This window comes from Lygodium microphyllum, chromosome 28 (genome assembly GCF_053477565.2).
Source record: "Lygodium microphyllum isolate KBCC chromosome 28, Lygodium_microphyllum_v1.1.10, whole genome shotgun sequence".
Taxonomy (NCBI): domain Eukaryota; kingdom Viridiplantae; phylum Streptophyta; class Polypodiopsida; order Schizaeales; family Lygodiaceae; genus Lygodium; species Lygodium microphyllum.
In genome coordinates this window covers 104,503,934-104,518,385 of record NC_141162.1, presented here as the reverse complement: position 1 = coordinate 104,518,385, position 14,452 = coordinate 104,503,934, and the positions used below count along the sequence as shown (strand labels likewise).

The 14,452-nt window shown below is 41.5% G+C and overlaps 1 protein-coding gene across 2 annotated transcripts in view; it reads right to left on the bottom strand.

Annotated features, from left to right (window-relative positions):
- Positions 1-331: 331 nt before the first annotated feature.
- The window catches only part of LOC148011829 (uncharacterized), a 30,550-nt gene continuing 16,429 nt past the window's right edge, over positions 332-14,452 (bottom strand). Inside the window, exons 2-3 of one of the 2 annotated variants that reach the window (XM_087670958.1) lie at positions 1,066-1,086; positions 332-884 (exon numbers count right to left, since the gene is read on the bottom strand). In XM_087670958.1, the coding sequence (XP_087527084.1) occupies positions 583-884; positions 1,066-1,086 (323 nt within the window). In that variant the 3' untranslated portion in view covers positions 332-582. The remainder of the gene's footprint in view (positions 885-1,065; positions 1,087-14,452) is intronic. The other variant, XM_087670959.1, reaches the window with a different exon arrangement.

Sequence of the window (14,452 nt, the reverse complement as noted above, 5' to 3'; positions counted from 1 at the left end):
AATTTCTCTCTTGGGAAATTTAACCCAGTTAACAGTGACATTCACGCTCACTGCTTTAAGAATACACTTATGCTGGCTTATATTAATACAGAAAAAATACTGCTGTTTTTGACAAAGTCCAGATTTTCTTGGACTGAAAAAAGTCCAAATTCTGTCTGCAGTCAGACATGCTCTGTTGCTCCAGTAACTTGGGACTTCGAGACCCAAGGTCAGTCTAATGCCCTTATTTCTGTCATTCAGACATCTCAGGCTGTGAACACACTTCTAACTAGAACTGCCTTCAGCAATGTTCAAGTCCACTAAATGTACAGCTTGACACATGTGGACGATCTCTAAAATCTTATTTTGTCACAAATTAGAAAAGACGTTGATTTGAGAGTCCAAAAAAAATACATAGCTTTGTGACTTGACCTGATATGCCCGTGTACAAGGAATCCTGGATGCAAGGAGCATTACTGTCCTCTACTGCTAATTGACTCTAGAAAAATCTTCAAGCTCGAACCTGTGGTACTGGCTCTTGAAAAATACAGGAGTGTCAAAAGAATTTGACCAATTCATCAACCCTAAACTTTTCTGAGGTTTCTATCCACTTTTCCATCCCAGATCTTTAGCTCTCTGCTCCCACATTGCGGATACCTTCTTTTGAGCTATTAAGGCTTCCTCTGCTTTTTCTCTAGCTTCTTCACAAGTTTCCATTCCAGCATTGCACTTCTCAGCTTCCTTCTGATACTGAGAGCTCAACTTCTTGGCATCAAGAAGTGCAGAGTCAGCTCTTTGTTGGCTTTCATCAGCCACAGTAGCTTGCAACTTGAGCTCCTCTGTCAATAAGTCGACTGCATTCTTGTCCAGTTCATCTTGCATGTTGGAGTCAAGTTTCATGCACTCTGGAAAGTCATAAGAAACATGCGTTTAGAGAACCACCATCCTCCCACCTGAAACACATCTACTGTAATGCACTGTTAATGGACATGGAAATTGAATCAAGAGCAGATATACCAAGCAACAATTCTCACTGATATTTTGTTATTGAAGGAGCACTTGCAATGACATGAGAAGAAAACTAACCTTCTGAGTTATTGCTGAAACCTGTAAACACAAAAAGGACAGCACCAGTAAGTCCAATCTGTATGACCAGGCTTGAGAATACTTAGGCAGTTTATCAAAAGAGTGAGAACAGTTAGGCCATCCCAGGGTTTGAAAAGCCTTGGTAGTGGTTGAAAACAGGGCACAAATGCTGTCAAAATGTTTAACCAAATACAGAGTTTTCTACTATTTAAACATTGCAGGAGAAAAGATTGCCATGAAAAATTATAATGCCAAAATACATCCAAAGTAACATGCACAAAAAAGCCTTACCTGCTACATAGTGGAGAAAACAAGGCATCCTTTCTCTTTTTTCCAAAAGAGTTTCCCAGGGATGGATGGCATTTGGGCTCTTTTATTTTCATGTGAGTTGTGGATTTTGGCGATCTGTGTTTAAAGATATCTAAAATGGCATCAGATAATAGAGGGTTCTCTTATTTTCCTACAAGCTGTGAATTTTGGAGATATATGCCTTACATTGTTAGCCTGCCTATCTTAGTTTGTCAATCCATCATTTCTTGGTTGTGAGCTCCATCAAAGTCTGATGGAGACATAGGAGCTCTGACTGAGTTTTGTGTGCATTTTTTAGGTTTGTCACGCATTTCAGAGCCTGTGCTGCCCTGCAAATCAGATTCCAGCCACTGCCAGCTTGCGACTGTTCCAGGACTGCCACATCAGCATTTGTGCAGTTTTTTATTGCAGTCAGCCCAATCAGGGCAGCCAGTTTTGGTGTTTTTCAGCTATTTATACCTCACGCTTGGCTGGGCAGACCACTCACTTTTCTATCTCACAAGTGCTCCATCAGGTGGCTGCAGTCTTCTCCATCTTCATCGTGGGCAACAAGCTACACTCTCTGTCACCATCACCATCACCATCAAAAGTGCTGTCATCATTATTCAGCCTAATCCAGTGCCCTCACTGACACCTCGGGCTGCATGCAGGGATTGATCAGTCCTCATTGTATTCAGCTTTCTTCTTTGTTCAGTGCAGATCATTCTTCTCTTCTTGCTTTCTCTTCTCCTCTCCTTTTCTCTCTATGTTCATGATTCTTTTCCATTGTGCACTCTCACATGGTATCATCACCTACGTGAGGACAAGGAGTTTCAAGCCAAATAAGAGACCATACTGTCGCTGAAAACCCAAATTTCAACCTGCTGTTCGCTGCTGTAAGCGCAAATTTTTTGTGTTTTATAGGTGACATTAGACAAAGGTGGGTCATCTACAACTCTCTTCTTGCAAATGTTGATTTTCCCTCCGTTTGGGCTCTCCTACAGCAAAACGCAGCAGCCTGTGTGCTTGCAAGTTATACAAAGATGTCTAATCCCCTGTTTCAAGGTTTTGATGACTTGGACGAAGAGGTTTCCCATCACTCCTCAGAACAGCATTGGAGGTCACTGAGCCCTATTGTGCAATCTCATCATTTGAAGTAGCCTTCTCCTCCCCCATCTCTCCATGTTTCACATAGAGCCCATTCTATTGGCTTTAAATTGCCCAACATGGCACCCCCTACCCAGGTGCCTCTTCTCCCTTCTTTACCCAAAGAGAACCAACTGGATGGTTCCAACTATTTGCTTTGGTCCTACAAGGTGGAATGCATCCTTGACACCTTCAATCTTTGGGAGCTTGTTACCCTACCTATACCTCATCCAATCAAAGATCCCTGTGAGGGAACAACAATGGATCGTGCAGCCCTATGGGATCGGCTCAACTCTCGAGCCTATTGAGCCCAATCCTTCCTTTTCATAAGCTTACAAGATTCTATCCTAGTGCATAGATTGAAGACAACACTGGAAGTGTGGAAGAAGTTTGTGTCTTTGTACCATCAAAAGACGTTTGCCCACACAATTTCTCTTGAGAAGAAACTTCAAATGCTTAGTGTTGATAACTCTCCTTCCATGAAGAATCACAACAACAAACGGAAGGACATGAGGAATGAGCTTGCATCCATTGGGAGCCTATATCTCTAAAGGATATGGCAATGATTCTACTAACTCAACTGCCATACCCAAAGTTCAATGTGTTCTATACCAACCTTCTTACATCAAGGAATTGAGAGACTTCTTTGAGAGGAGCTTTCCTTACTAGTCTTGGAGCATGAGGGGCGGCTTAGAGAGGTAGAAGCCACTGGATCCAGCTCCACAAAGACTTTCACAACAGATTCGGGAGGAGGAAAGTAAAAGGCAAAGCCAAAGGCAAAGAAACAAGATGACAAGAAAGAGGACATGTAGGATAATGAGAAGCCCAAATGCCCACACTTTGGGAAGGGCACTAATCTAGAGGAGAAGTGTTAGCAAAAGTACCCCCATTTGAAGCCCAAGGAGGGATCTGAGGATTCCAAGGCTACCCCAACTGCCACTGAGTCCATTTTCTTCCATGTGTTTGAGGAGGAGGATACCCCTCTTGCTTCTTCCATTATGGAGAAGCCTTGGCTTGTGGATAGTGGGGCTTCTTCCCACATGACCTATTGATAGGATTGGCTTTAGGATATGAGTTCGAGAGGGGGATCCATCACCATTGGTGACAATTCTTCTATACCCATTCATGGATTAGGAATCATTCCCCCATTGCTAAGTCTATAACATTCTTCAACCAAAGTTCTTTATGTACCGGATTTGGGTTTTAATCTACTGTCTGTTCATTATCTTACTCAGCTAGTACCCACCTTGTGTTCACATAGGAGGCAATGCCTATGAAGGATGCTTCTATAGGAGTGGTTCTTTGGACAAGTACACAAAAGGGTAGGCTTTATACACTCACAACCCTTGCCGTGGGGATTTCCAACAAGCTAGGACTACTTTGGCATGCCTAATATGGCCACAACACAACTTTGATGCTATTAGGCAGGCTTCTTATAAGAAGATGGTTGAGGGACTTCCCAAATTCCCTCCCATTCACACTCTTTGCCCTGGCTATTTAAGGGCCAGGCAACATACACAACCCCATCCATAGGTTACCACTCGCAAGGGTTCTACATCCCTAGAGTTGGTCCATACTGACCTATGCAGTCCTATGGGCACAACCTCCATTGGGAAGGACAAGTATTTGATGCTAATAATTGATAACTTCAATCATTATGTGTGGCCTTACTTTTTGGAATACAAGAGTGAAGCGTCCTCCAACTTCTACAATTGAAAGGTGTTTGTCAAAATGCAAACATCTTTTAAGATTCAAGGCATTTGAACAGACCATGGTAACAAGTTTTGTTCTAACCTTTTTTCTAGGTTTTGCAAGGATAGAAGCATTCGAATGGAGTTCTCCCATCCAAAGACACCATCTAAGAATGGTGTGTGGAGAATGCCAATTGGAACATGCTGAAGATGGCTTGATCAATGTTGGAGCATATAGGGATCTTCCTCACTCTCTTTGGGGTGAGCCGGTGGCTGCTGCAGTTCACATCCCCAGCTGGTCTCCTACCTCCACATTATAGGATATGACTCCCTATGAAGCTTTCTTTGGAAAGAAGCCTTCTGTTTTCCACTTTCATGTCTGGGTGCAATGCATTTGTCCATATGGACAAGAAGAAAAGAGGAATCAATCTCAACCTTCGTGCGCTACAATACGACTACGAAGGGCTATCAACTCTACAACCCAAAAAAATGAAAGATCAAGGCAAGCAAGGATGTGATCTTTGATGAGGTTTTGGCCTCTAATGATCAAGTTGATGGTTCTTCTACAGGTCATTATTTGCCTTTGGCTAATCCCCTCCCTCTCCCCCTCTTCCCCCAACATCAACCCCTCCCCTTCTTTCCAAGTTACCCAATCGCACCTCTTTTTCATTTGCGAGTCCTCCCCATCCTCCCTCTCCATCTGTTGTCCTTCCTCCTTTGACGGCTTCTCCTCCTTCTACTACTTCACCTTTGAGTATTCCTACTCTATCCCCATCCCCCCAGTTTCTTCTTGGAGTGTTGAGCCATCAAAAGGGGAGCCTTCCTCTTCGGATGAGGAGAATTTGCATTCACCTAGTGAAAGGGAGTCCCTATCCTAAACCTATGTCTTATAAGTACCGGAGGCTACTTGCTTTCCTTCACAACAGAGAGCCTATCACCATCCCACTATGGCATCAGCAACTTATGCAATACTCAAGTGTTTCCCATTTTCTTGCTACCCCTACTAGCCCACGTAGATCAACTAAATTTTAGGTCTAGTAGGATAGTTCACTTTGCATGAACTACGCCCTTATGTCACGAATTCCTTAGGATCGTGAGCCTACTACACTTGATGAGGCTCTTGTACAAGATATTTGGCATCGTCTTATGTAGGAGAAACTTAATTCCATTGAGGAAAACTAGACTTGGGGATTCGTTCCGCATCCAAAGAAGCAAAAGGTGATTGGTGTGAGGTGGGTCTCTATAAGACCAATATCTTGTAGATGGATTCTTAGACAAGCACAATACACAACTTGTTGCCAAGAAATTTTCCTAGGATACAAGGTTGGATTACTCCTCCTCAGAGACCTTCCCACCTTCTACAGCTCAAATATCTACTATTCGAGCTATCTTAGCTCTTACAACGCATCACCTTTGGCATGTCTTCCAAATGGACATAAAGTTTACCTTTCTGAATGGCATAATCAAGAAGGAGATTTAGGTTCCCCAGCCTCCTAGTTCTCTTGTGCAAGGAAAGAAGGACCATATTTACAGGTTACGGAAGGCTCTCTATGGCCTGAAGCAAGCTCCTCAAGCTTGGTACCAAAGAATTGATCATTTCTTCTTACAGAGTGGCTTCCATCGATCAGATCATGATCCCAACCTTTATTATAAGGTTGCAGGTAACAAGTGTGTGCTCGTCACCTTATGTGTGGATAACTTGATTATCACAAGGAGTGACCCACACAAGGTTGATCAAACTTGAAAGATCTTGCGACAAGAGTTTGACATGACGGATCTAGGGACTCTGCACTTCTTCTTTGGCTTGAAGATCTATCAAATGTCACAAGGTATCTTCGTATCCTAGCACGGATACATCTTCGAGATACTTTGAAAGTTTGATATGGCCAAGTGTTGACCTATTTCTTACCCCATGGACCTAGAGTCCAACGTTTTCATGATTGAAGATCCCTTCCAAATGCTACCTCTTCAGGTGCCTTGTTGATTCATTGATTTGGCTAAACTATACTTCCCCAAACATTTCCCTTGTGGTGGCATAATGAATTGTTGTCTTCTTTTATGAAGACTCCTACTCAGACTCATTGGAGAGCCACTTTCCACGTTCTGTGCCATTTATAAGGGACTCAATTTTATGGGATTGTGTACAAAGAGGGGGCTACTCTTTCTAGATCAAGCGACTCAAATTGGGCAAGTGATGTGGACTTAAGATTATCCACTACAAGTTATGCTCTCTCCCTTGGATTGTCCCAATATCTCATGGAGCAGTGAAAAGCCACACATTGTGCCCTTTGTTCCATAACTATGGAGGTAGTCTGGCTCTACCAGATATTGGCGGAGATTGGCTTTCCACATGCATGTCCCACTCAGCTACGCATGGATAATTAGAGTGCCTTAGCTCTAGCCAGAAACCCCGTGTTTCATGATTCCATGAAGCACATTGAGATTCAATACTATTAAATACGGGAGTAAATCATGGATTCCAAGTTGGCAGTGGTCTACTGTTCTATGGCAAACAATGCATCGGATCTCTTCACAAAGCACAAGCCTTTACCCAATCCTTCTATGCTTCACCATATGCGATTGTTGGGTCATCAGACTCTCCTAGCATTTGAGAGGGGGTGTTAGCCTACCTATTTTAGTCTGTCAATCTATCATCTCTTGGCTATGAGCTCCATTAAAGTCTAACGGAGACATAGGAGCTCTAATAAATTAGACGAACAAATTTGGTGGTTTTCATCTATTTGTAGCTGACAGACTTGGTTGGATAGACCACTCACTTTTCTATCTTGCAAGTGCTTCATCAAGTGGCTATAGTCTTCTCCATCTCTGTCGTGGACAATTGGCTACATACTCTCCATCTCTATCACCATTATCGTCTCTATCACTATCAAAGGTATGTCATCATTATTCAGCCTCATACAGTGCCCTCACTAATACCTTGGGCTGTGTGCAAGGACTGATCAATCCTCATCGTATTCAGCTTTCTTCTTGTTCAATGCAAATAATTCTTCTCTTCCTACTTTCTCTTCTCCTCTCCTTTTCTCTCCGTATTCATTGTTGTGGCGAGAGTGCAATGGAGAGCGAGATAGGAATGGGGCACAAGCAAAGCTGAGAGTGAGAGTGAAAATTCCAAGATGAGTGTTCCAGTTAGTGCTACAGTACACAAAGAATAAAATGTATTTATATGTTAGGACACAAATAAGAGTGTGTTCACACTCCTGAGTTTATACACACGGAGATTAATGGGACTTTACACCCGAAGGGACTTTACATCCAACCACCTCCCACTTAAAGACCCGAAGTGGTACCTTTAAGTTAGCCAACTCCCATTGACCGAATGCAATGCTCATGTTGAGCCTTTGCAAGACTTTTAGTAAGAGCATCTGCAAGGTTATCTTGGGTTTTAACCTTAATCAATGTGACAAGACCATCATCCAAGACCTGTTGAATGAAGTGATACCAAACATGTATGTGTTTGGTATGTGTATAAAACATGGCATTCTTAGCCAAACATACGACACTGTGGCTATCACAACCAAGCATTGGAGTACCTCAAGAAAGCCCAAAATCCTTGACCAAATGGCCGAGCCAAATAGCTTCCTTAGCAACTTCTGTGGTTGAAATATATTCAACATCTATAGTACTCGATGCTACAATTTTCTGCAACCTTGAAGACCAAGAAATAGTCCTACCAGCCAAAGTAAAGGCATACCCACTGGTAGATTTTCTAGTATCAAGATCTCTTGCCATGTCTGAATCACAGAATCCCTGCAACTCTAGTGTATCCCTTCCATAGAATATATACTTGTCTTGTGTACCTTTTAAGTATCTAATGATACATTTCACTGCTTCTCAATGTGGTTTACCAAGGTTAGATATCAATCTACTAATAATTTCCACTGCATAAGCAATGTCATGACAAGTTGCAACCATGGCATACATCAAAGAACCACAAGCCGATACATAAGGTATGCCCTTCATAGCAGTAGCACCTGCGTCATCTTTTGGGCAATCAGCTTTGCAAAGCTTTGTATATGGCGGTAAAGGCACACCAAGAGGCTTAGCATCAGCCGTATTAAATCCGTCAAGTACTTTGCTGATGTACTTGTCCTGTGAGAGAAACAACAGTGCTTCCCTCTATCTCTTTTAATGTGCATGTCCAAAATGTGTTCAGTGGCTCCCAAGTCTTTCATTGAGAAGGCTGAACTTAGTTGCCTTTTAAGAGCATATAAAGTACTCTTATGCTTTCTTACAATCAACATGTTATGCACATATAAGACCAGCACAATAAGGTTTCCATCATCAACCTTTTTAGTATATAAGCACTAATCTACATGACTTTGTTTGAATCCATGGTTGAGCATAAAAGTATCAAACTTTTTATACCACTGTCTAGGGGCTTGTTTCAGCCCATCTAAGCTACGTTTCAACTTACAAACTAAATGCTCTTTCCTTGGAATAGCAAAACCTTCGCGGTATTTCATGTACAGCTCTTCATCCAGGTCACCATGAAGAAAGGGAGTCTTCACATCCATTTGATCCAACTCTAAATCCAAGGATACAATGAGAGCAAAGAAAATACTAAACATGGTCATCTTCACCACCAATGAAAAAACCTCCTGGAAGTCTATGCCTTCCTTCTATGTATATCCCTTAGCAACCAAACGTACCTTGTACTTGGCCTTCCCATCAATACATTTCACCTTGTAAACCCATTAAGAATGGCTTTCCTATCCTTGGGCAAAGATACAAGCTCCCATGTGTTATTCTCATACAAAGACTTCATCTCTTCCTACATAGCAAGCTCCCACTTTCTCTTGTTTTCACACGATTGTGCCTCTCTAAATGTCAAAGGCTCACCTTCATCAGTCAATAAAATGCAATCCAAATATAGTTGAAACCTTTGTGGCTGCCTTCTGACACATGTAGACCTTCTTACCCAATGATTTGTATTGATAGGCAATGGACCTATATCCTCAAGTATGTGCACACCATCACCTAGTGGCTGATTTTCAGCATTTTCTTACTCTTGTAACTTGTTTTCAGCATGTTTTTGCTGTCCTATTCCATCGTGTGCATCTATTTTCTGTCCATTATCTTCTTGTTGTAGCACAATAGGTTGCTGCTCATTTTTAGCATCAAAGGGGAGAGAATCTTCAACTAATGGTTGCTGAATGGCTGGCTGTTCATACTGAAATTCGACCTTCTTTTTGTCAAGGTCACCATGTGCATTTTTCAACAACTTTGCCTCATTAAATATTACGTCTCGGCTGCATACTATTTTCCTGACTTGAGAAAGCTAAACTCTATAACCCATCTCTCCTTCATCTCCATATCCCATGAAGATGCCCTTGTTGAAGGATTTCACGTCTAGTTTAGTCCTTTGATTTACAGGAATATGCACAAATACATCACAACCAAAGACACACAAATGGTTATATGAAGCAGGTTTGCTAAACCAAGCCTCTTCAAAAATGCTATTTTCCAATGTACGATTAGGAGAGCAATTGCATACATGGACTACAATTTTAAGAGCCTCTCCCCAAAACTACTACAGGAGATTAGTTGTGGATAGCATGCATCTGACTCTCTCACAAAGTGTGCGATTATATCTTTCAACCACACCATTTGATGCAAGATTATAAGGGGCTATCAACTCCCTCTTAATGCCATGTATCTCACATGGCTTTTTGAACTCATTAGAAACATACTCGCTCCCATTATAAGTTCTTATAACTTGTAACTTAAGCCCTTCTGTGTAGTAACAAAAGCACGAAACCTTTTAAAAGCATCCAACACTTCCTTTTTTCTCTTTAACACATACATCCATGACTTTTTACTGAAATCATCAATAAAAGTGATAAAGTACTGCACACCCCCATGTGAATTAATAGACACAGTACACATATCAGAGTATACTAAGTCAAGAGCATTGGACTTTTTAACGACACCATAGTAATAATGAGACTTCACATGTTTTCCATATATGCAATCATTACCAAAGTTGAGACCAAAGCCTTTTATATCAAATCTCCCTAAAGAGGAGAGAACCTAAAGGCCTTTTTGGCTCATATGGCTAAGTCTTTTGTGCCAAAGTTCCATCTGTGATGAATGAACTTCAGCCACAGCCAAAAACTTGCCAAGTATTTCTTTACAATGCAAATAATACAAAGTCCTCTTTTTGCTGCCTTTAACAATCAGCATAGAGCCCTTGTGAACCTTTTAAGATCCACCACCAAAGGAAGTAAAATATCCTCTTGCATCAAGCTGCCCAACTGACAATAAACTTTTCTTTATGCCAAGGATATATCCGACATCTTGCAAAATCAGCTCTTGGCCATTTTCAAGGGCCAAGTGAATGATTCCTATGTCATCTATTTCACATGCATAATTGTTGCCCAAGTAAATCTTGCTTAGGCAACCTTCACTGTATTCAAAAAATGACTTCTAAGAGGAAGTACCATGAAAAGAGGTACCATTGTCCACTATCCATGATGGGGACAGTCCATTATGAGCTGAAAGTAAGGCATCAATTACCTCTTTTTTAGTGATGTGCATATCACCTGTTGCTGCCATAATATCTACATCATTACATGAGGTTGCAACAAGTATCTCTCCAGTGTCAGAGAGCTCTTTAATGACCACACTAGATGCAACATTTGCCTTTGCAACTCCTTTTGAGAGAGAGCTATCATCATCTTTCTTGTCATCCTTCTTTTTCTTTCCTTGTTTCTTTTTTTTTTGCTCTTTATTGTAGTATTGACAATCGTGCTTTTTATGCCCTTTACGTCCACATTAATAGCAAGTGACATCCTACTATTTGCCCTTGCTTTTACTCCTGCTTTTGCCTTTATTTATTGCATTAACCTTATTTTCTAACATGCCTCTAAGATGATAGGCTGAACCACCACTTTCTCCACTGGACTTTCTTCTAATCTCCTCATTGAGAATAGAGCCCCTAACACCATCAAAGGTTAAAGTAGGGTTATTGCTTAGTGAAACAACCAAAGACTCCCAACTATCAACCAGAGTCATCAACGAGAAAATAACCTTCAGTTTATCATTGAAGAGTTGCAAACTAGGGTCCTGCAACAACTAACTCAAAATCCCTATGAAAGCACTCAAATGCTCCGATATTGGCTTAGACTCGTCCAACTCCATGTTTACAAGCTTGTACATGAGATGCACTTGATTTACTAGAGTTGTATTTTCATAAGTATCCATCAACTTTTTCGATATAGCACAAGCCATATCAAGACGCTTAATGTTTGTAAGTACATCATCAAATACAACCATTTTAATGTATGCAATGGCCTTCTTTTTAAGTCTAGCGCAATCCTCATCTGTCATAGCTGCAAGCTTGATTTCCAAGAGAGCATCATTGCAATCCTTCAAAAACAAAATGCCTTGCGTCTTGTCCTTCCACAAGTGAAAGCCAGTGCTATCAAACCTCATTGATTTCAAGAAGGGATTTAGTGTCACTACTGCTAGAAGCATTAGTGGCTATTATTCGGCAAAGTGCCAAGTACCAATGCGGTATTTTATAACACTAAATATTGGATTGAATATTCAGCTAATTCCAGCCCAAAATTTCAAGAGATAAGAGCAAGATTTGATCCAAGCTCATGTACAACAGTAGAAGGAATAACTTTTAACAATATAACTGAGATTTCAGCATATAATCCATGCATGCACCACTGCAAAGTGACTCCCACTTCAGAAATATCACCAAAAATACATTTGCAACAATCCCGGATCTACTAGTGATCACTAAAACTACTGCACCATGAATATTCAGCAATATATCAACTCAATGGGAGCTGCCAAACATGTGTACTGCATACATATGTGTCCAAAAGCACTTCTAATACACAAAAAACACTAGAATTCTCTGCAATTTCTTCAAAATCTCACAAGTGAGAGATAATAAGCTCGAATTTCACTACATACCGCACCAAGGTTGCTTCAGCAATGTCCCCAATGTACATTTCAGACATCAATTTAACAAAAATTCTCAAATTTCAGCAAAAGCCCCAAAATTTTACTAATCAATCTGCCCCAATTGCATTAATATGTGTTCCCATAGCATAGAATAGGCAAATTTAGTAAAATTTTGAAGAATTTTGCAAAAGCCCCAAATCTCTCAGTCGAAAAGTGTACCAACTCAGTAAATTTGGCTCAGCTGAGAAAATTTTCCCTAATACATGAAAAGCCCCAAAATTTTCAAGGCCAATGTGCACAATCTCTGTAATTTCCAGGTCCACTGTCACTGTCATGTATGACCAGCATCAGATCTCGGAAAGCCCCCAAATTTTCCAGCATAAAAATACACTAACCTAAGGACCGTGCTTGCACACGCGAACCAAAGCTTTAAAAAATGAGCCACATCACACAAAAAAAACTTTCACGTGCTTTTGCCTAGTCTCATGATGCTGCCGTCTGCCTTCACCCCACACCGTGCGATGCTGATGTCGTCTCACGCTTGGATTGCCCCATCGCCAGCCGACCAGCTACGCCTGGTCCACACTGACCGCCAGGTCCAAATGATGGTCATGATTGCTGCCATGCTGGCCACACCTACTGGAACCATGACGAACAGCCAGCGGATGAACTGCGCCTAATCAGTTTGACCAAAATGATAGCTGGCCTGCTCTTAGTGACTGAGAGAAAAGGTTAACAGCTTCTTCTCGTGCACAAAGCTGACTTGCACTCTTGGGAAGCGCGCAAACTGTTGCCGTAGCTCTAATACCAATTTGTTGTGGTGAGAGTGCAATGGAGTGCGAGACAGGAATGGAGCAGGAGCAGAGCTGAGAGTGAGAGTGAGAGAGAGAATTCCAAGATGAGTGTACCAGTTAGTGTTACGGTACACAAAGAATGAAATGTATGTATATGTTAGGATACAAATAAGGGTGTATTCACACCCGTAAGTTTATACACACGGAGATTAATGGGACTTTACACCCTAAGGGACTTTACACCCTACATTCATGATTCTCTTCTATTCCACACTCTCACATACACTAGGTATCAAAGCCAACATGTGACAAGAAAGGAAGTGAAAAGTTGAATCTTGACTAGTGAAAAGTTAAGCTACTACAAAGTCTTGACACAAGCAAGACGCTAGGAGCCAAAGATTAATAAGTGAAAGGTGAAGCTATTATGTGAATCATTAAGTAGAGAGAAGTGACGAGCCCAACATGATATGTGGAAGGTGAAGTCGTTATAATCAATTTCATTTTATTTATAGGGACCTATATTTCAAACTACTTGTCTCTTCTCTCTCTCCCACAATTACTCCATACCTAGGCCAACACAACCACACATGGAACGGAAGTAGAAAGAAAGAATGTGATGAAAAGAATGGTACTAAAATGCCTTCTTCCAAAGGCAAAGTCTTCATGAATACTACCAAAGGTGAGTTTGAGTTGTTCTTAGCCATATTACACTTGTCGTGTTTCTCCTAAGTTCTGGTGTGAGCACTCCCTTATCCATGGGTACTTTATACTTGCTATAGCTAGAGAAGGGTTTTTTCCTTGTATAAACACCTGTCAATGGGTGTGGTACTTAGTGCCTTAGGAATTGTACTTTCATATCATTCTCACCTAGTGGATGTGACATTCCAACACACTCTTCTCTCTTGTTGTTCACTTGTTCATTGAGTGTGTGTGTGCGCACGCGTGCTACTTAACCCTAACCTAGCAGTGGTATCACAACATACCTCTTCTCAGCCATTGCCACCACCACCATCGCCATGACTGCATGCTCCAATCCCATCAAATCTCACCCGCTCCCAATGACATCTACTTACCTATGTTGGCCTACTCAACACCCTATGTTGCCTCATCTTGATAGTTTTTGTACCAACAACTTGTGTATATCACCTCTATAGCACATGCCTAACAGCTCCTAACTCAGGCACCATCAATCTTGCCACATCTCAACTCCTGCAAGCGTTGTCAATCCACACATAATAGTTTTGTGTTGAGCCAACAAGCCCAGCAACTAACGCGACAACCCCTTTCTCCTCCCACAGCCCATGCCTCACATGCGCCAACTAGCCACGCTGCTCCTCAACAAGTGTGAGATGGGAGGATCGAGGTACAGCTGGGATTCAGTAGACAGTGTGAGAGTGAGAGACAGAGTTGAAGCACGACACCCAAGAGAATAGACTGAATGAGTGTAACCAGAAAGTACAAAGTACAACCCTTAAACCTTAGGGTTGTAGGAGGTGTTCACACCCGACACACACTAAGTGCCCAAAT